This window comes from Abramis brama, assembly GCF_963993115.1.
Source record: "Abramis brama genome assembly, chromosome: 10".
Classification (NCBI taxonomy): domain Eukaryota; kingdom Metazoa; phylum Chordata; class Actinopteri; order Cypriniformes; family Leuciscidae; genus Abramis; species Abramis brama.
The window spans coordinates 25,470,026-25,492,895 of NC_139972.1; the positions used below are offsets into that span (position 1 = coordinate 25,470,026).

General features: G+C 37.4%; 1 protein-coding gene across 5 annotated transcripts in view; it reads right to left on the reverse strand.

The window, feature by feature from the left end:
• The window catches only part of stard13b (StAR related lipid transfer domain containing 13b), an 83,586-nt gene that overhangs the window by 14,223 nt on the left and 46,493 nt on the right, over window positions 1-22,870 (reverse strand). The window contains exon 1 of one of the 5 annotated variants that reach the window (XM_084126987.1): window positions 16,515-16,699. The exons of 3 other annotated variants lie outside the window; for them this stretch is intronic. In XM_084126987.1, coding sequence (XP_083983113.1) covers window positions 16,515-16,677 — 163 coding nt within the window. In that variant the 5' untranslated portion in view covers window positions 16,678-16,699. Of the gene's footprint in view, window positions 1-2,684; window positions 2,834-16,514; window positions 16,700-22,870 lie in introns of those variants that run through there. One more of the 5 variants, XM_084126990.1, reaches the window with a different exon arrangement.

The following is a 22,870-nucleotide window of genomic DNA, read 5'->3' on the forward strand; positions in this document are numbered from 1 at the left end:
TTGAAACAGCTAAATCCGGTATTTACGAAACAATATAAGAACATAAGCACATGGGTTCCTTTGTTTAAGATTTCATCGCTTTTCAACCAGCTATCAAGTTACTCAAGTTCACTGTCAACAAATCATAATTAAAGACATCTACTATTGTATTACATACTTTAATACCATATAAAAATGACTGAAAGTCACATTCGGTTCAATTACAATGTATTTGTTTAGCGCTTTTCACAATACAACAAAGTCTCTTTAACAGCCATTCTCACCTGATTCAGCAGTACAGGAGTGACTCTATAAGGTGACCTTCACTTGTACAACTCTCAACAGCTCAATAAAGAAAAAAAAAATGGCCTGAATCTCATGCCAAACCACTTGACAATCCAAATCACGCCCCAAAGGGTCTCCTGTGGGTGGGTGCAGCCCATGCGCCCGCCCTCCGAGCTGCGTCAGAGAGTCAATCGCCTGGGTTTCCATTCATCATATTGACAGTAACATGTATAACCGTGATGAGAATTCCTGCGCTGCCTCCACCCCACTAAGATTACATTTCTTTTGTGTCACCTCATTTACCGAACAATACGGTTTGTTCACTTCAGCAGCTCCTGTGGGAAAGACTAAATGCTGCACACGTCAACTGATATAAGATTTTTCTTTATAAGCATGTCACGAAACTCAGAGCCTATAGCTACTCAGCACAACTATAGCAGTAACCTCTGAGGGATTTAGCTGACTGAAGTAAACAATGCATGTAACAAGCAAAGCTACTGGCAAATATTAGCAGATAAAATGTCCTTGAGGTTCAAAAGCCCACGATATGACATGAAACTACAAACATTTGATTGTATACATGTATTTTCACAAGGTCCTCCCTAAAGCTATATATATATTATATATATACTTTTATTATTATTATTATTACTACAATGTAAGAAAAAAAAAAAAAAAAAATCTATTTTAATATATTGTAAAAATGTATTTATTCCTGTGATGGTAAAGATGAATTTTCAGCATTATATCTCCAGTCTTCAGTCATATGATCCTTCAGAAATCATTCTAATATGCTGATGTGCTGCTCAAAAAAACATTTCTTATTATAATCAATGTGTTGCTTGATATTTTTGTGGAAACTGAGATTTAAAAAAAAATCTGGATTCTTTGACAAATAGAAAGCATTTATTTGAAATAGATCCTAATTTTGCATATATGCATTAAAATGATTAAAAACAAATAGAGGGAAACTTCTAACATGGTACATTACAAAAAAACTATTTAAAAAAAAATTAAGAACAGAACTCAAACTCATGCCATTCATTTGCTATTTAACATCTATAATAATCAAAACAACCAAACCTGCTCTGGATATCCCAAGTGAATTTAAATGACATTTCTTGTGTAAAACATTGGAGTATAGAAAAACAGGTAACACTTTATTTTAGGGTTCAGTTTTCACTATTAACTAGGTGCTTATTAGAATGCATATTACTAGGATATTGGCTGTTTATTAGTACTTATAAAGCACATATTAAAGCCTCATTCTGCATGAACATATTCTACATCCCTTAATCCTACCCAATACCTAAACATAACGACTACTTTACTAACTATTAAGAAGCAGTAATTAGGAGTTTATTCGTAGTTAATAGTGAATAAGTGTTCCCGAAAAATAGTAACACAAAAAGTATGTAACATTTAATGAACAAATTCCCTTGAAAGATTAAACAAAGATTGTTCACAATAGTGGATGGAACACAAAATAATCCTCTCTAATAGAAAAATCTGTATCTATTTAAAAACAAATATCACTGTTATATAAAACATCAACATGCCTGTAACTGAGAACTGAGCACCATTCAATTGGTTCAACAGAAGGTGAGGAAACCTCCTTTGTGACTAAGCGTCAATTCCCAGGAGTGCTGTGGGTGATACATAGCACCTCCTGCACTGTACAGTAACACTGAAAGTGTAGCGGCATCCTTATCAACGTCCCACAGCTGCAGCCAATACGGTAACAGCCAGAAACCTAAGCTGGGAATTCCACGTCGCACAGTATTCCGTAACACTATCCCGAAAGCTACGATTTCTTTTCCGTCATTGTCTTTTTTCAAAGAATTGGAAGGATAAAGAGCTCAGCTACTGGCAAGCCACCAGCGGGGGAAACTCTCGCTTTTAAATGCGACCAAACTGCGTGCAGAGTACAATGACTGTCACAACAATAACTTCGCAACACAGCACGCCACCGACACAATGCTAAAAGAGTGCCGCTTAATATGTGCGAAACACAAACACCTTCCTTTCCTCGTTGAATAACCTTATGTAAAAGAAGGCAGGATACGGTGTTCACTCAGGGTCAGCCATGGCACACGCTGGCACTTTGGCAAGCTGTCACAAATCCCGTTAGGAATTTAATACACTGAACAAGAATTTGGTGTAGGATTTTTGTTCTAAACCAAAGAAATGGCAAGTAACAAAATTAAAAATGAACTTTTTAAGTAGAAAGACTGAAATTGTATTTTCTTGAAAAAATGTCATCTAGACATCTGTCACAATGTTTAGCTTCACAGATGTGTGGATTCTGGGAGTTATTCAAATGCCATGCAACTTACAAAAATGTGAAATAAGCCATAAATAAATTAAACGCAGTGGAAGAACAGATCAATGAAATTTAATAAAGTTGTACATGTACTTACGAGAGACTTTCATCCTGTTAAAAAAAAAACAGTCCTGTAAAGTTTAAACCAGAATTGCTTCTTCCCAAAACATATTTTCTGTGCGCTCTTAACTCTCTCCTCTTCTGCTTCTCTCTTCTCAGCTTTTGTGTCTCTCTCTCTCTCTCTCTCTCTCTCTCTCTCTCTCTCTCTCTCTCTCTCTCTTTCTCACTTCCTATTTCCCTCCCCTTTATTTTTCACTCCCTCTGTCTTTGATTTACTCTCATTGGTCCTCAAGTCCAAGCCCCCTTCCAGTATATCTACCCCCTCCATTCCTCTCTCTTCCACTTAAACCATCACAACTCACTCCTTCTCTTGGCACTGGCCTTTCGGTCGCCCTCTAAGTGGCAGGACACTGGCAATGCGGGACTTTCTTTTCTTGCCGTCTTATGACGTAATCAACCCCCACTGATCCAATTGGTCTCCCAAACCTACAATCTAGCTCATGTAGTAAAGACTGCAGGATGTCTCACATCCCTTAACTTTGAGTTTTATAGCTTGGGGGGCGACTTTGATGTTGGCAAAATCTTCCTGTACAAGCAAGCAGGGTGAAACAGTCGCCCTCTTCCCTCTTAAAAGGTTCTTTCTTAGAATCTACAGATTCAAGTAGAACCTTCAACATTCATGGAACCTTTCCATTACACAAAAAGGTTCTTTATATTCAGATTTTTTAAATGTTCTTCACTTCAGAAATGTTTCTTTTAAGAACTGTTCTTGGGGAACCCAAAAATGGATCTTCAGTGGCATCGCTCCCTTTTGGAACCTTCCCGTTGCTGGGAAAATGGGACAAACTGGGGGAAACTGAAATGATCCAAATTCCTGTAATGCCCTTCTGGATAACGGAAAACCGAAAGAGAATGTAACATAAAAAGAAGCGAACATTAAAAGAGATTCACTGGGGAAAATATGGCACATTTCAACACGTTATCTAGTGTCAGCTGAGTGTTTGCTGCCCACCGATCGTAACATACATCAGAAATGTGACCCAAAGCATTATGGGAAGGCTCTTGTGGGCTGTAGCTACTGCAGTGGGATCAAACAATAAAGAAAGAAGACAAAAGACTGTCGTCAACAGAATGCCAGAAAGCATTCCACCAAACTCAAAAGAGCATCTTTGTTGTCTGATCGAGCTTTTTTAATAATGGTTTTGGGCCATATAATTGTTGCAATGCATTACAAACAAATGTTGAAACAGTATTTATTTTGTTAAATACATATAAAGTATGAGGTGCATATAATTATTATTATCATACCATAATGGTTATGTTGATAACCAATATGGTACATTAGATATTGTGCATCGATACTTTTAAATATATTTAACATACTAAATACATTTAAAGGTATACAGTGTAAATAATGTTAACATACTAAATAATTTAATAAAAAAATTATAATTTTACATTTTTAAATAAATTATTTCAAACAAATTATATATTTTATATTTATATATATATATATATATATATATATATATATTTTTTTTTTTTTTTTTTTTATATATATATATATATATAAAATAAACAATATATCAAATTTACATAATAAACTCTGTAGGATCTTATTTGGATATTTAACCTTATCAGAGTACTAGCTCTCCATAACGTCAGTCTTAGAAGGTCAGTCTAAAAGGCTTCAGGCAACAACACCATTAAACCCAGTAACAGCAATACAAGGAACGGCTGTGAAACCCTTTTTTGACCACCTTACAAAAACACAACGTGTGTTATGAATCAGCCAGACGGGGCTGTCGAGTGACTGAAAACAGCCATGATACAGGCTCACAATCTCTTACAGTAAAGCCTGATGCTCTCATTGGAAAACACCTGGAGGTAATTCATGGCATAGAATCAAAGTTCCACCGGCTGAGTCAGACGCCCCCGAGGGGACGCAGGACTGACAGATACCTCTTGGAACTCAAACAAATGTTTTTTTCGACTTCTGATTCCACTGTGTCAGAATAGACAAGCTTCCTTGTAAGAGGAAACTATCTTCTATACTAAATGACAGACAAACATGAGACTGTTGTCTGTGGAAACCTCTGTGCTGGATGTGTCATGGTAAAACATCCGAACATCTGGTAAGACAATGGAAAAACTATGCATCAAAATAATTGGGTCAAACATTTAAAGATATACACTGACCAACTATATATATATATACTGTATATATATATATATATATATATATATATATATATATATATATATATATATATATATATATATATATATATATATATATATAATATATATATATATATATATATATATATATATAAAATATATATATATATATATATAAAATATATATATATATATATATATATATATATATATATATATATATATCCTAAAAGAAGGGTCACTATTGGCCACTATTCTTGTCATAACATTACATGTAGGCCTGGTTTCACAGACAGGGTTTAGATTAAGCCAGGATTAGGTCTTAGAAAAAAAACATCACTGATGTGCATCTTGAGACAAAACAATGGCAGTGACATATTTCAAGATATGTCAGTGCAAGTTACTTTCAGTTAAAACAGCTCAAACATGCATTTTAGTCTGGGACTAGACTTAAGCCTTGTCTGTGAAACTGGGGGAAAATGACATTTTATGCTCAAACATGAATAGATTTTAAGCCTGTGTTCAATTTCCGAAAGCTTTTATCATCAGTGGTACTTCACTACCCCACATCCTGATCTAAAAGTAATGTCCTTGAGCAAGAGCTAAATATTTACACGTGGTAATGCGGCTCATGTGCATGAAAAGAGACACGATGAGTATGGGGACATGCAGACGTGCCCAAAATCTGTATACGCTCTGTCTGGCTAGTGATGTGGTGTGTCATGCCAAAACAGATATAAATCCGGCTCAGATTACCATCTCCCTATTGTTCGTATGGGGATTATATTACGACCACACAATGTGTATAGCGTAAAGGGCAGCAAATGTATAAACATGTCTGCGGTTGAGCGTAATGTGATTGATTGCCATGTATGGTCAAACATTTTGGGACACTGGGTTTTTAAAACACCATTCACTGTATGTGTGTCTACGTCAGATGAGTCTACAGACGTCAAAGAAGTGTTCATGCATCACCAAAACACATATAAACTGGTAATGATTCATCTCACCCAGCATCATCTTACCTAAACACATCTGACCAATGCAGGAGCGTCATGTATCTATTTTTCTGAGGACATGCCAGTGCTAGGCGAGATAGCAAAGAATTAAACCATTTATATGGGTGGTTGTGGTCCACTGCCATTTTCGACAATGTTTTTATCATTTATTTTGGCTACTTTTCAAATGACTTTTATGGATTTAGTTTTACCTTTGTCACAGATCCAGTCTTTCAATATTACAATATGTAAATCCATCAAAAAAATATTAATTATAATGGTTTTAAAAATGCAATTATCTTATATGCATAGAAATAAATTATATTTCAAAGTATATTCAAATAGAAAACCATAAGTTTTCAATTTAAATGTATATATATATATATATATATATATATATATATATATATATATATATATATATATATATATATATATATAAAGTTACTGTACTTGGTTACAAAAGAAACAATGAAAAGCATGCTTGGAATGAGATATGAAAAATATCTATTAAATATCTATAGTAAACAAAAAAATTTCCACATACGCAATCAAAGCTTTTATTACAATTCAAAATAAATTAAAATTTCTGTGAAAATGTTTAATTTTGTGAATATATGATAAACAAAATTCTAGCTATGTTGTTAGCCTTAACAAGACAATAGTATTTTCAGAATTCTCCTGTGATGTCTGATGTGCGAACTGAAGAAACACTCGTGTGTGTGTGTGTGTTCATGTTTTTCTATCCCAGTGGGGACTTCAATCTGAATGCACACAGACTCATGGGGACTCGTGTCACAGTGGGGACCTAAATAGAGGTCCCCATGGGTAAACAAGCTTATGAATCATACAGAATGAGTTTTTTTGGAAATGTAAAAATGCAGAAAGTTTTCTGTGATGGGTAGGTTTAGGGGTAGGGTTAGTGTAAGGAGATAGAATATACAGTGTGTACAGTATAAAAACCATTAAGTCTATGGAGAGTCCCCACAAAGATAGTAAACCAGACTGTGTGTGTGTGTGTGTGTGTGTGTGTGTGTGTGTGTGTGTGTGTGTGTGTGTGTGTGTGTGTGTGCGTGCGTGCGTGCGTGCGTGCGTGCGTGTGTGTGTGTGTGTGTGTGTGTGTGTGAGAGAGAAGGTGATCAAATGAAAACTTGTTTGTGCTCAGCTTGATGCTTGAAGACTTACAGACAGCGCCCACAGCTATTGAGAGCCCTATTCAACTCAGAGGTCGGAACTGCTGGCGAAGCAAAACGTGGCTTTACAGGGGAAAGCCGTGGGTCATGGTGGCAACGGTGTGGGAAAACTCCTCTATTATCTCACTGCCTAGGTTTTAATTAACACTAGCACCAGAGCTTCAGGAACCCCTGTTGGGCAACATCCTACATATAATAGTCAGGAATTAAAGAGAGGTGCCACTCAGTAATCTCACAACTTCACACGTCCACTCCTCTGTGGCAGGAGTTTTGCTGATAGAGGTTCACAGCTGGGCTGTGGGCCAAAGGAAATTACAATCGTTGGGAAGTAACGCACAAAAGCAGCCTTCCAGATAAGATGTAATAAATTCTTCTTTCTGACTAAACATTTGGAAGAACTGCTGCCTTCATGGTTGGCAAAAACAACAAGGATTAGGTCAGTTGGGGTTTTTTGGGAGGACATCACCATGCTCGTAATGCTCATTTCCCGACCATGTCATGGGTTTTAAACGAGTGTTATTTTATGATCAAAACAGTAGGTAAAGTCGCAGACAGTTAGTGCTCGTGCTATTTTTCCGACTTTCCTCCATGGCATGATGTTGATGCAGCACGTCTAACTCATACTATAAGCCAAAAAGAACCATTTCTGATTCTGATTTCCTAAGTATCTGCTCGGCTAACCCCTTTCGAAGAACCCGATTTCATCAGGTGCAACATGTACATGGATCAACATCTTTGTTGATCCTGGAACAACATTCCAATCAACCGATTTGAGGGATATGTTTTTAGTTTATGTTAAGTTTAAGCTTACAACCAGGGTTTGGTTCTTCTACATCAGTGTTATTCATCTATCATTTCCCTTTGATTTTTGGGATAGCTTATGGGTAGGGTTAGGTTTAGGGATATGGTTAGGATAAAATTTTCGGACAGGAATGTTGTTCCAGGATCAGCAAACTATGTTGATCCAGGATTGCGTCTAACTTGGCAAAATCAGGGCGTGCAACCCCTTTTGATGAAAAAAAAAAAAAAAACAGGAGTGTGGGTCTACTTTCAAAGGCACACAGTGAGAGCTTATTGATTTTGAGAGTGAAAAACACTTGTTGACTGCTGATAAAAGCTCATTGGGTCACAAGTCACTCTGTGTGTTTTTGTCCTGAAATGAATTCAAACAAGACTGGCGCAGCTGTGGTAACACACTCGCCTGATCCATTCAAGGACACCCACTGATTGTCCGCTTTCATCCACAAACCTCAGTCAGGGTAAGCCTTATTTGAGGTCACTCACCATAAAAATATACCATCTTTTACTATAGTGAATCAATTCAATGTACCTAGCATACGGTTTGGTGCTCTGTATAGACTATTTTCTTGGACTATTCTTATGGTGGTTTTTTGTCATTTTTGGAGGCTAAAATATGTGGTCATTTTATCTTAAATGGAAAGATACTTCAAAATAATGTTTTTAGAGTGAGTAAATGATGACAGAATCCCATTAGGATTAAAACTACACATAAAAGAGATGAAGGCTATCAAAGAACTATCAACGTTTAATGAAATTTTTACATTGTGTCCATTATTCATAATGATCTTGTGAATACTGACATCAATGTGAACCTAAATGCAGCCAACATTGTTTGAATCCTAACAAAGAATGACAGCTTAAAATGATATGTCCATTTCGGGAGTCCTGCACGTGGTGGAAGAGCCTCTTCTGGTAAATATTTGGATCGCTCTAACCACGGAAAATCGCTTTGGGTTGTTTGTCACACTGCACATTTGTGTAAAATATGATACACAACAGAACGTTCCTCCACAAAAGGAAAAAAAAAGGAAATATATGGGAGGATTAAAGTGTAGCCGTATACCAAATAAGCCCATGACGTCTCTGCATAACGGGTCTTAAATTCACCGGTCCCATAGCTGTAAATTGATAGTACATTTTTGACATTGCGGCTGCTGTGGAGCAAGCCGAAAAGCAACTGCAATGGAGAATGCCAGGTCTTTACGGCAAAAACCGACGCTCCTCCAGTTTCAAGTAAAACCGAGACATTCATATTTGATCAACTTTCCTTACCACAGAGCAGTGACTCAAAACTCCCCAAAGTAGAGGGCTAAATAAGGATTGGCGAGTAATATTCAATGCTCTAAATGTTACCAAACATCTGGGAAATGTAAAGCGTGACACTTCGTAAACAGGTTGTGTGTTTTTTTTAGGACTTTAACCAAAGTGAGGTGACAGGAAAAGTGCAGCAAGGATTTTTGCAGCCTTTCTTTTTCATCAAAAGCTTAGTAAATGTTTCTTGACAGTCAAAACATATTGAAATGTTAAAAGGAGGTACTGACCAAAACATTTTCTAAGCTGTGGCCAAAAGTGTTAAGAAACTATAATCCAGAGCCATAGAGCAGGTGTTCGCGTTCTGACCTCAGGGGTCAATATGTCTCTCCGCCACACATGTCTTCCATTAAAACCTCTCAAGTGAGCAGCTATACAAGGAAAGGCAGCTCAACCTGAACCACAAGAATACCTCAGGACCTTCCCTCCAGACACAAGATCCCCTAAACAAGACAAAGAAAAATCAATCAGATGAGCTCCCTGAAAAAATACATCAAATACATACAGAGCAGACCATCTCTGTGTGCCAGATAAACACTTCCAGACGCTGGCCTACAGCCATTTTCCCACATGCTAAAGTGTTTTGACAGCCATTTCAGGAGCTCTGCGGTTTTATTTTGTGTATATTTTCAGAGAATTAACATTAATGTGCATTTCAGCAGAATTTGTTCATCAAAGCTTGCTGCCGTCATCCACTCAGCGATACTCAAAGACTTACAGGAAGATCTGTTGGGTGAACCTTCGAAAACCATGTTAAGACAAACAAATCATTCTTGAACCATCACAAGAGAGATGAACGAGTCTGGACGAAGGAGGAGAAAAATATGCATCTACCAGACAATATCAAAACAATCCACTCACGAAAAATAATAGTTCATACGAAACGAAAATCAGGTCAACATTTACTCACCCTCATGTCGTTCCAAGCACATCCCACTTTCTTTTTGCCATAGAACATTAAGACAATTGAAGAGTGTACTGGTCTCAAAATCATTCTTTTGAGATTCATTACTACTTCTATCTTGAACTCTCATGAGCAGTGATAGTTCATCCGAAATGAAAATCAGGTCAACATTTACTCATGACGTTCCGTTTTTTTGCCGTAGAACATAAAGACATTTTTAAGAGAATACTGGTCTCAAAAAATCATTTGATTCGGTTGATTCATTACTACTTTTATTCTGACCTCTCATGAACAAGACACAGAATTAGGGCATATGTCAATGTATTCAGTGAATATCTGCATAAAGTTGAGTATTTTTTCTAACCCAAAGCTAACCTATGACATCTTTTATGTTGCTTTTTTGCCCTTTTTGAAGCTTGACAGCTCTAGTTCCAATTTGTTATAAGTTTTTCACAATTTTGTCTGTTATGTTCTATGGACGACAGAAAGTCATACAGGTTTGGAACGAAACAAATGAGGAAAAGATGGTGCTCCTTTTTGGGGAGTTTTTGTTATAACAGTTTATCAAAAATAAGAGGACTAATTATTTATCTGCTTCTCAGTCACTTCCTCTATTTAGTTCTTCCCCACCTCAGTGTGAATGTGTGAAGCACAATGACAGCCTGTACATATGTGTTCAGCATGTGAAAAACACCTCAGACACTGTTATAATGACATGTCAAATCTTTGCACCTAAAATCAATAGGTGATTTTAAAAATACCGTTTCACAACTATTTTCCATGTCATGAACACAGAGTGTATCCTGTAATTCACGTTGCTTTGTGATACAGTATAAACATTCTCACAACACTGCAATTTGTCTTTCCGTGCCAATGTCTCACAGCTGTAGGATGTTGCAATTATCAGCACACATGTCTTGCTCTTGCTGCAAAGCAGATTTAAAAGAAACTACAATCTCTGTAATTTCACTCAAGAGTGTCATATATCAAAGAAAAATGCTTCTTACAAAAATGTGTGTGGCGGTACCAGAAGGTAATGAATAGCATATTGAAGTAAAATGGTGTTTATGGCACTTCCAGGTATTTCAAAAAATATTATTGTGCTATCATGTTCACATGGTATTGCCTTTGCACATGGTATTATTATATATTATATATTACGTATTATATATAATAATAATAAAAAACACTTAAAAGCCAAACTATCCATATAAGCTTTCTAGTTCTGTATAGATTAATTTGAGTTAAAATGGTTATAAAATGATAAAGCATTGAGATCTGTGATACACTTGACTGCAAATTCACATTTGCATCAGCAGGGGTCTCTCTTCATCTAAAAACACTGTCTAAGCTAATGCAACTGGAACAAAAATAGTCTTAAAATATTTAAAAGAACATTTTCTCTAACAATAAGTATAAAGACAGAAGACAGGCCCTGTGATTCCATGACTTCTTGCCGTCTAACTTAATTGCCATCATATATTAAAACATGCCAGCAGAATATTTGAAAAAGCCAACAAAGCACTATTCACTGAAAGGGAAAAAAACTAAATTACCTTACTACATTCTTCATTCTATCCTTGAACAGCCACTGAAATAATTCTCAGTCATTGGTGATTTATTCATCTCTCTCAGACTTTGTCAGCGCCAGGGTTATATTTAGAAATGCAGAGAAAGTCACGACCCACAGGTCTGTTAATATGTCACGTCATCCATGGTCACTGCATTCAGACTCTGGCACACATTAGTGAAGGTTGTCAATGATTTACCCTTGTGTGACACAGATAACCCTTACCAGCTGTGCAGATACACATTCAAGAGCTGGGTTTAACAACAGCAACACAAAGCATCCATCGTGTATGAAATACAATAATGTAAAGAAGTTATAATAAAGCAATTACATGCTGAGAACTTCTTAAGTAATGGATAGGACTGGACTCATTCACTTTCAGGATAAATGGGTTTACCATCACAACCACTGATGGTTTGCCACTGGAAACATTTATGCATCCTCAGTACACACATTTTCACCATGCCTCGTCTACCATCGACGAACGTCTCTAACACATCTGAGGAACTCTGGGGAGAATAAATTCTGAAGGGAAACCCACCAGATTCCATCCACACTGGACCAAAGCCACGTCTAAGAACAAAACTTTTTAAGTTCTCTGGGAATCATTTGTCCCCTGCACTAATGAGCACTCAGCCTGGAAATCAACACTAATTTTCTTGTGGTTTCTAAGGCCCCTTTTGGTTTTGAACTCTCAGGATATTACAATCTGATGATGTTCCAGATCAAATGTTTGAATCAGATCCCCTTGAGCAACGGACAAGCCACTGTCACTGTTGAATAAACTAGACTTCACCTCCCTACAAAGAATCCTTCATCAGAGAGAGTTTTGGGCCTGATGGGGCAGCATTGCAATTGAGCTCTTCAGAGAAGACCATTTCAACGAATCCGATATCTACCACTTAAGCATGCCAGCATTTGGCCATCCTGAGAGGCACTACGCTTTCAAAGAATAGGATATATCCAGTGAAGGAGCGAGAGAAAAGGTGAAGTGCTTTTGCTGCTTTTGGCTCGAGTGGCTCGGGCCTCTCCCCCACTTATACTTCCAAAAGCAGACAACGGGGACATGGGGGTCCAGCGTCGTGCTTCTCAAAACCTTCCCATCATGCAACTCTAGTGGAAGCATTCTCAAAGTCCTTCTCAAAAGACCTGCTCACCCACACAGCGAAGAACGTAAAGACAGTTTTCCATAGATAAATGAAATACAACTTCAACAGCAAATAACAAAAAAATAACTTCTAGGTGCCCATAAATGTTGCATGTCTAACTAAAAACATCTGGTGATAGATCGATAGATCGATTGACAGACAGACAGACAGACAGACAGATAGACAGACAGACAAATAGTTTTGCTGGTTACACAAATAACCATTAAATTATCAAATTCCCATCAATAAATTAAAACAGTCAGAGGAGATGTGGTAAGAAAAATAAAAGTGAGCATCACCCGTAAACACCATATTAAAAATTCCTCTGGGAGAGGATGGGAGGTGACAGCAATACAACAGTGTGGTAATGATCTTTACAGGGAGAGTCGTTACGGGCTGTGTGGGAGAGGTCGGGTATGACACAGCCCTTTGTCCTGACTCCTGACCCCTGCACTGGATACTATTAAGTATGACAACTAATTAGGCTTGGTTACAGTACACCTCTGTTGAGTTTTACACTATCTTAGATGACATGTTGCTTAGTACCTCTCTCATTCCCATTTGATGGCTCGAGACCAGATATTTAAATTTAATGGCCACCAGGTGATCCATTTTTATACTGCCAAATTGATCAAAATGATGTTTCAATGTCATGAGAGTGATTTTTATTACTGTCAGCAGCACTTGGCATTCTCATTAGCTATTGGCAAATCAAACGTTCTTCCAAATTTTATTTTCTGGCATCTATATTCAATCTAATTACATTCAAATAAAACTATTTTGGAAATATCTGCTAGCTCAACCCAGGGAGGAAAATCAGAAACTATCATTAAACATTTTTTCCAGAGATATGAATAGCTCATTGATTTTATGCTTTGACAAAATGTGTCTCTGTGTGTTTGTCTCCATGTATGAATGGGTGTTTATGTGTTAGGATGGGAATTTTAGAATATTGTGTGTGCAGCTGTAACAGATGTGCAGAGTGTCTGGTGTCCAGATGGGCATCTAGAAGAACTCAAAGCACCAGTGCACCACAGGAATCAAAGCAGCTCCATTACTATAAACATCACTAAAGTATCTAGAGCTTCATTTCAGAGCTACCTCAAACACCAAAAGGAAAAAGAAACTCTTTATGGAGACTAAGTCCATCAGAGTAGAGTCTTAAAGATAAGAAACAAGATAAGTAAAGGATACTAATGGTGTCTTCTAGGTTGGAATGCTACTGTATATCTGAGTGGGAGAAACTAGAGCTCAACTTCCTGTCTACGGTTGTCACAACAACAGAACTTAAATAATCACACACAATTTCTCAAGCCTCATTAAAAAAAAAATATATATATATATATATATATGTAGCCTATATATATAGCCTTTTAAAAATGTTGGAGGAATGGACTTATTTTTAAAAAGCCATACAAAGCTCTTATAGGCTCATACCTGGCAATAAATTGAACATTTATGATCTATTTAAAGATGATTTTGAACACAATCAGATAAAATCAACCAACATTGTGAAAACTGTTAGACAAATTTAATTGTATGTGAGTGTAAACAAAAAGTGTCTGACCACATATAAAGCCACAATATCAACTTTGACAATTCAGTTTAATTATTTAAAAAAAATAAAGTAAACTTTGGGTATTTGTATCTTTCTTAGTTTGGCCCCCTCAGTGTCTATGTCAACAAAACAGAGTAGGTGGAATTGGAGCCGTTTGCCTCCAACCCTCCTTAGAGCTTAGGTTGAACTCACACTCTTCAGCACTATACCAACATACGGGAAACATCCTTTAGGAGGGAAAAACCTTTACTGTGTAAACAAACAATACATCAGATGTTTTACTGGTTGTACGTGACTGACATAAACAAGAACTTTCTACAATATATCTAGGTTGATTGTCTATAAAACTTGTGAATGGACTTCCTGTTTGGAATGGATTTGTCCTTTACCTTTTCCACAAGCATGCAGCAGATCCATCAGGATTTGACACCACCATAATACCACAAATAAGGAAGGTATTACAGCAGTTGTCTGTCTTGTGTTCTTCCTAAACTAGATACCCCTGATGACAAACCAGACACCACAAATTCAAGAGGACAAGACCCAACACGCCCTGCCGTAACACCTTATCGCAGCCCATCAAGATCTAAACGTGAGACGTATACCTGCATTTCTGAGAACATCTCCATTCAGAGAACATTCTGCGTCAGGTAACCTGAGAACATTCTAGAAAACAACTCAGAGGTCAGTTAAAGAACGTCCACGCAAGTGACATAAAAAATGGGAAAGACAAATCACAAACGAGATCTCTTTAATGTCTCATTTGTTTCTCCTGGAAAGAAATTACATTAACAAGAGAGTGAACTGATGATTTTGCATTCTGCTTCTCAAATTTTTTTTCCTACAAAAAACTATGGTAATCTCACGTCTCATCTAGAGTTTCAAAAGAGATCTCAAAAAAGTCTGAAATTGCGGTCAGATGAGCCAAAACACCAAATGCTGCCATCAAACGTCTGATATTTCAGTATGAACTCATATGATCAAATTCTTCTGAAACCAAATTATCTGAGCTATGGAATCAAATTCAGTAACTCTAAACTCACAAATGAGATTGCTTTAATAATACATCTATATATCTATATCTGTATATAATGTTTCTCCTTGAAAGCAATGAGGCTAAAAGGAGAGTGAACTGAGACTTTTGCTGAAGTGCTCTGCTCCAAACAATTTGTTCTAAAATAAACAAAAAACACTAGTAAATGTTCTGCTTCTCAATTTTGTTTCCTACAAAAAAGTCTCCTCTTGCGTTTCAAAAGATATCTCTCAAAATGTGCTCAGATTAGCCAAGATACCAAACACTACAATCAAATGTCTGAGCTTTCAGTATGAACTCAAGTATTTATCATCAAATTATTACAAAACCAAAACCACAATTTCAAAAAGCTCTAAACTATTCCCGTATGTTAATAATTATCCCATTTGTGTCTATTTTTATCTCTCCTGAGGAACTTTAGGAAAGACATAACAGCTGATGCTTAAATAAAACATAACTGAGAATGTCATTAAGTCTCATACGGTTTTTCCACTTACATGAAATGTACAATTCCTGGTATAAAAAGAAAGAAACAGGTGTTATCTTCAAGAATATGTTAAATGAGGGCAGCCCTTCAAAAGAGTGAATGGTCTGTCAGGGTCTCAATCACCCTGTAATGTCTGCAGACGCCTCAGGTAAACTCTTGTTGAACACAAAGCAAAGGGGAGGAGTTAAGATGTCAAATGCCTGAACAGCTCACCATTGTCTTCAGCTGAAAACAAAAGTTGGAGGTGTGATGGCGACAAATAAGAGTGTCCCCACTAAATATGCTTTCTTTTCTGCCTCAGTATAATGCAACATGAATAAAGTGCAATGAAGAAATGAACTACATAAGGTTTTGAGTTAAATGAAGGTTCAAAGGTCAAGCTAGGGATTGTTACGTGTAACTAAGTTCATTAGTTTCTGAATGTCTAACTAGAGATAAATCAGTCACAGAAATGTGGATGTGAAATCTGAGTCCTGACACTGTCCGACCCATAGTTTGAGACCGTTCCCAATTAAAAGTTCAAGTGAAAGACAAGTAATGGGTATAATATCTCAACAAAGACTGGATATGTCTTTAAGTTTTCAAAAGGTTATCAAGCACAATGTAAAGATACACCTCAGAAACTCGACTTTGACTCATAAAATCTCATATAACTTATGCCATGTGTTTCCACCTGGTCGTACCTGCCGCTATCCTCGTCAGCAGCTGCTGGCGGGCAATGATCCTGCCCAGCCTGTACCCGGAGCGCCGTCTGAGGTGGTCCATCCTCAGGTAAATATCCTGCGTCTCTGGGGTCATGTTGCCCAGGCATTCGCTGCTCTCAGTGCGTGGCAACTGTCTGTACATGATCACACAATGTAAAACGTCCGGCCCCCCTCACCCTGAAAACAAACACCTGAAACAGTCAACCAACTGTCCGTCTGTCTACCAACAAACCAGCACGTGCGAGATGCGAGTCCGTAGAGCACTAGAACCTGGGAGGAGAGCCAGCAGTCGGGCCCGCCCCATGTTCGAGTCACATGGCTAGAGGTGAGCCAGTGAGAAGCTAGGACGGAGGGGGAAAGCCTTGTGACTGAGCTGAATTCAAGGTCTGTGCGAGCGCTGCTCGGTTCAGGAGGGAAATATAAATACCAGAGGAATGCCTGTGAACTGAGCGAGTGGAGAAAGCTGGAGAGCAGGGGGCCGTGGGAGGGGGAAAAGAAAAACAGCGTGGCTAAGAGAAACACCCAGACCAAAAAGAACAAGCCTGCTGCTGTGAAGCACCACTCAGGAGCCAAGTTTGCACAGGAGGAGTTTGTTAGCTGGGGAAAGAGAAAGGAAAAGTGGCAGAAAGAAAAGCTTGGCATTATAGACCATTAACTTAAACGTTTTGATTGTCTTTTCTTCCCTTTTTGTGACGTATATCCAAAAGAAACGGCTTCTCGAACAAGAAAGAATGTAGGACGGGACTTGATTTTGTCTATGAGGAATTGATTGGATCATTGTGGGTTACTATTGCTTTGAAGAGAAGAGATGTCACTGCAAGAAGGAGGGGAAGCTATTTTGATTAAAGATTACGAGGGCACGTGAATTAAAAGAAAATAATGATGTGCACAGATAATTTATCATTTATAATAAATTCTGCAATATTCAATAAAAAGACACAGAAGTGGCTATAGATAAATAAATAAAAAGGTATCTTGTTGGTAAACTCGATCCCCAACCCCCTATTTGCTCTGAGCACAGTGGGGCTTCACCTTGTGAAATAGACATTCATGCTAAAAAGGCCATTTCACACATTAAAATCGGTTAAAAGGGAAACGTCTTAACTGTAGGTCAAACACAAAGACCTTTCTTTGTGATGTAATAATGTGCACTTATCACCTGGCCTGAATTTCCTGACACATTTCTTAAAGGGGTCATATAATGATACATGCACTTTTACAAGTTGATTGTACTGAAGTGTGTGTTGGCAGTGCCTGTACACAACCATCATATAATGATAAAAATCCATCCAGTGTTTGTTTTTTTAATCTCCTTATATGTTTTCCCCTGTCTCAAATCGAGCCGTCTGACCGTGTGACGTCACAAGATCGGACGCCCCTCCCACGATTGTTAATTGACAGCCCTCGCTCGTGAGCGAGCTGTCATCATAGTCCGCCATTGTTGATACGCTGGAGCAGAATGGCGTCTAAGCGATTGTGGTGTTCTGTTCTTGGGTGTAATAACGAACACAGCAGTCATTTTGATGTTCCTAAATCCGAACCGCTGAAGACGCAGTGGCTGAGTTTTGTTTTCGAAAGGAATATTCCCCACGATCAACGTCAATGCTTTCATGTTTGCGCGAATCATTTCACCAGACTGCTTTATAAACGAGGGTCAGTATAAAGCTGGTTTTGCTAAGAAACATTCCTGCCGTGACCTCATGTCAGTGCTTCAGCCCTGACAGTTGTACCTAACACTGCATAGATAACGTTACGCATCGCTGACAAGCCTACATTTACCAAAAAAAAGTTTTTCATGACCATTAGCTGTAACATCAATCTGTCAATGAACTAACGTATACATCAGTAAACACATAGCGTTCGTATCTCACTACTCTACCCTGCCAGTACATACAAAGATAGAAGTGACATTACGTTAACCAACCATTCAGAAACGTCCTGTTCGAGCCTTAATTGTCGAACTTTTTCGGGGCCGTCATCTTGTTCCGGGTCCGACTCCTGGTTCAAATTGATATGGTTGCACAGATGTTTCCTCAGAGACTCCCGCTGCCATTCTTTCTCCAAAATATACCCTCAACTGTTGTCAAGGCAACACTCCACGTGTGTTGCGCGGTGTTGTGTCAAAACGCCCCACAGAACAGAGGGGCGGGGTGAGCAAAGCTTATTATCATTTAAAGACACATGCACTTAAATGGCGTGCTAAAAACAGAGCTGTTTTTGACCAGTTAAAATGAGTGTTTTCTTACAATACTAATGAGAATTTTTAATTAAAGTATATTACAAACTTTTCATTTAGACCCTAAAGAATCATTAACTTGTACAAAAATGGAATTATATGACCCCTTTAAAACGTGATGCCAAATAAATGTGAGTCATTAATAACATGTTAACACACTTAGCTCTTAGCTCCACTTGCATTATTAAAAACAAAATTATAAAATGATAAAAAAGAGAATAAATGAATATTTATAATAACAATAAAAGTACATTAATGTATCGTATGACAATTACTTAACTTTTTGTAATTTTATTTCAATACTTTTAGTAATAATTGTGTCAAAAGTAGAAATAAAAAATGTATGCAATGCATATAAGTTATTATTATTAGTTAATAATCAGTTAAGTTGTATCAGTCATATTCAGTAAAATCAGCTGCATCAGTCATAATCAAGCAAGAAAAAGCAGTTGATCTCTAATGCTTTCTGCATTACCAGATATTTCATGAATTCTGATGCTTCAATGAAAGACAAATGAGATCTACATGAATTTTGTGCAATACAAATTTCCTTTCAAGGTAGTTGCTTTGTAACTACCAATAAAGCAAATAACATCCTAAATTGCATGCTTGCCATCTGTAAAACAAGTCACATGTGTACATAAATCTAATGTACTTGAACATAAATGTAGTGTACATAAATGTAATTCATAAAAAAGTAAGGCACTCACAGTTTAGCTATGCTAAAGCATACTAAATAAATACAAATATGTGCAAATGAAAAACTAAAGGAAAAATTACATAATTCTTTGAATTATAAAAATGAATGAACGGAAGGTTTGCAAGAGCATCTGTTCCATTGCTGCATGGAACAACCAGAGTCTTCAGACTGAAAATAGACTCCACTTCAGACTGAAAATAGTTCCACCCTCTGTTGACTAAACTCCATCACTCTTAAGGCACTAGAGAACAGCATACAGTTACTGTAAGCATGCGTTATATGCCTCTCGCTCCTTGTCTATGTGTGAGCGAGCACATAAACAAATGAACAGGGTATGAATGGGCACGACACCAAGTTAAACACATTCTGTGCCCCCTCCCAGACTGGCACACACTAACCGTACTCAAAACCACACAAAGACCGCAATTCAACCAGCGCCTGCAATCCTGCAGTTATTTATACATAAACTACCCCTATCCCTCACTCCAACGCCCCTCGCCACAGGAAAGTTTTCATGTTTTCTACTCTGTAACGGTTTTAAGACGTTCTGCGCTGGTTGTGTCGCTACATTAAAAATGATCTCATGTGTTGACCCAAAGCTTAAGCTTATAAACAAGGTACAGTTCGCACTCCTGCTATCTAATAATGTACAAAGGTGCTCTTTACACTACAGGTGTAACTCACTGAGCGGGAGTTTGAGTGATGGACCAACTCTAATGATGCAATTCGTTTTCCACACAGAACCACACATGATTAATGTTATCCTGAATGTAACACTGTGTATACAGCACAATGAAAAATAATATATAATTAAAAAAGAACATTAATAATAATAAAAAATAAATGCAGTGATATAAATAAAATGACTCTACACAAATCACTTCAGGACAGTGTGAAACAGGCCGGCAAAAATAATATTCCATTCAAATGTACTCAGTTTTTGGCCACAGTATAAATGATTAACGGTTAACTGCTTCAAATATTTCATTGCTTGTGTTTAGTAATCCTTCATTCAGTGACAGCCAACTCCAGTTTTGGCACAGGTTTGGTTTATTTGGAGGAAATGGGTGGTACTGTACTTCACTGACCCCATTTTACAGCACAATGAGCATAAAATCAGCTATTATATCATCATATATCATAATTTCAGTCACTTTAATTGGTCTACACGTATATAGACATGCAATGTCTTCTCGCATTTAATGGTTTTGCATGGAAATGGCTCACAAGTACTCAGTGACTGGTGAAGCACTCTGAAATAAAACTTTCAAAAAACTATTTAAAAAAGCTACAACTGGTGTAGATCAGTCAATTCAATTATCAATAGCTTATTTTTAAAGAGCGAGAACAAGGACAAGGTTTTTGTGTATACGTCTACGGCTACTATATTGAGTGATAAAAAAAATCTAGACTTTATTCCTTTATTAACTACTGACCAAGATTGCCCTTAAGATTGTCTCTCCTCCAACATATTTCAGCTTTATGTAGGAGAAGATGTGTTATTGAAAACAGATCAAACATCATTGTCATGCAGAACTGAGTGCTTTGCTTTGCCAGATTTAGCTCAATATTCAGAGCCAAACTTGCCACTGCCAGGTCTCTCATCATCTCTATACTGGAGCCAGGGATGAATGTCTGACAGCTCTCAGAATAAATGTATGCAAAAGTGGAGGAGAGAACAGACCCTCCTCACCACTCGCCAAAGAATGCACATTCCACATGCTCGCTCTCTCTCTCTCTCTCTCTCTCTCTCTCTCTCATTTGAAGTAAAGGCTTATTATATAAAGGCCAGCTATTATTTGTTTAAAATAAACTATTCTTAAACTACATATCCAAATTTAAAAAAATAATAATCTTGATATAGCAATTACTATAATAATTTGAATGCAAAACCTTTTTCAGTTACTGTTTCAGTTTCAGTTAGTGCAATAATAAACTTTTGTTGAAGGAGGAAGCAGCCAACTGGATCTGACAGCAGCTGCATCATAAACCGCAAGTAAACAATTTCATAATGCTCTGTCTGTATATGACGTTTTTATAGATATAATGTTTTCAAAACACTTACTCACGTGCATTAGCTAGGGGGCGTTAATTGTCAATTGTCTGTGATGATAGTGGTCCTGACAGAAATTAATAAATAAGACGGGTTTATTTTCTGATGACAAAAATTAATTCATAAAAAATTGTAATGAAGCAAAACCAAGTTCCTCATCGCCAGCAATTCAAAGCTTCCAGATGGCCCTCAACTCTTGTACTCATGTGCAACGTTATTCCTCAGCCAACATAGAAAGAGAAGCCACTGCTCCAGATTCAACCTAGCTGTCTTAACACGTTCTGAACCCAATGGCGACAGCATGAAAGAAATCTTAACCTCAGATCTTTTAACAGCGCGGTGGATGTTTTTTTTGGATGTTATACAGACAGCGCTACTTCACGGTCATCTTGGTTCTTAATTTGTGTATTTTTCCACTAGCCAAGGAAGAAGCCAGAAGCATCTGCCAAGAAAGCATAAATGTATTTGTACACCTTCATGAATTAATAGCTACATTTTGATGGAAACAAAAATAAATTCACATTCACAATCAGGTCAGATGAGGATTATCCACAAGAGAGGCCTGTCAGAATGACAGCGGATTCCGAATAAAACGTCCTGGCTGAGAAACTCCGGTCTGGGATGCTGACTCCACAACTTGGGCATACAGAGAGCGAAGATATCAACACAGCCAGTGGAAAGAAAAGTTATCGGCATAATATTTACTCTGTGGGTTTCTGGGAAGGGCCGCTGAATGTGGGCGGTTGCCAGATAAAACCAGCAGGTGCTTGCGATTCGCTCCAGGCAGGGAGAGACGGCAGACAACGAAATGTTTCTGCTGTCTCCTCTGAATTCTGGTTTGATTGAATCTCCCATTGAAAATGTCAAAGCTGCATCACATTTATGAGGAATCTGGTCCTTTTTTAAGCATAACTTTATATGGAAACAAAGACTGGACCATGTGCAAAACGAGCTAAATGTTGTTGTAATCCATCTTTACCGTTTTTAAGTCTTTTTGAATGATGCCTTAGTGTGCTAGCCTATGAAACAAAAGTGTTGAATTTTATTTTAAATGTCATTTATTCCTGTGATAGTATTAAATATTACAAATATTTTCTGGCTTTGGAACCTGACGTGTTATTATTTTAACCTTTTTTTTCATACTAGCTTGTTATTGTGGTATAATCTATTTTAGATCAATTCATAATATATTGAATTGATCTAAAATAGATTACAATAATCACAAATCAATGAACACAAATCCCTGTAATTGGTCGCTTTTCCTGTCTGTCAGAATCTCTTCCTGTCTAAATATGTGGCTCTTGGCCAGAATAAGCTATTATTTGAACAGAATCAAAATCTTGTGT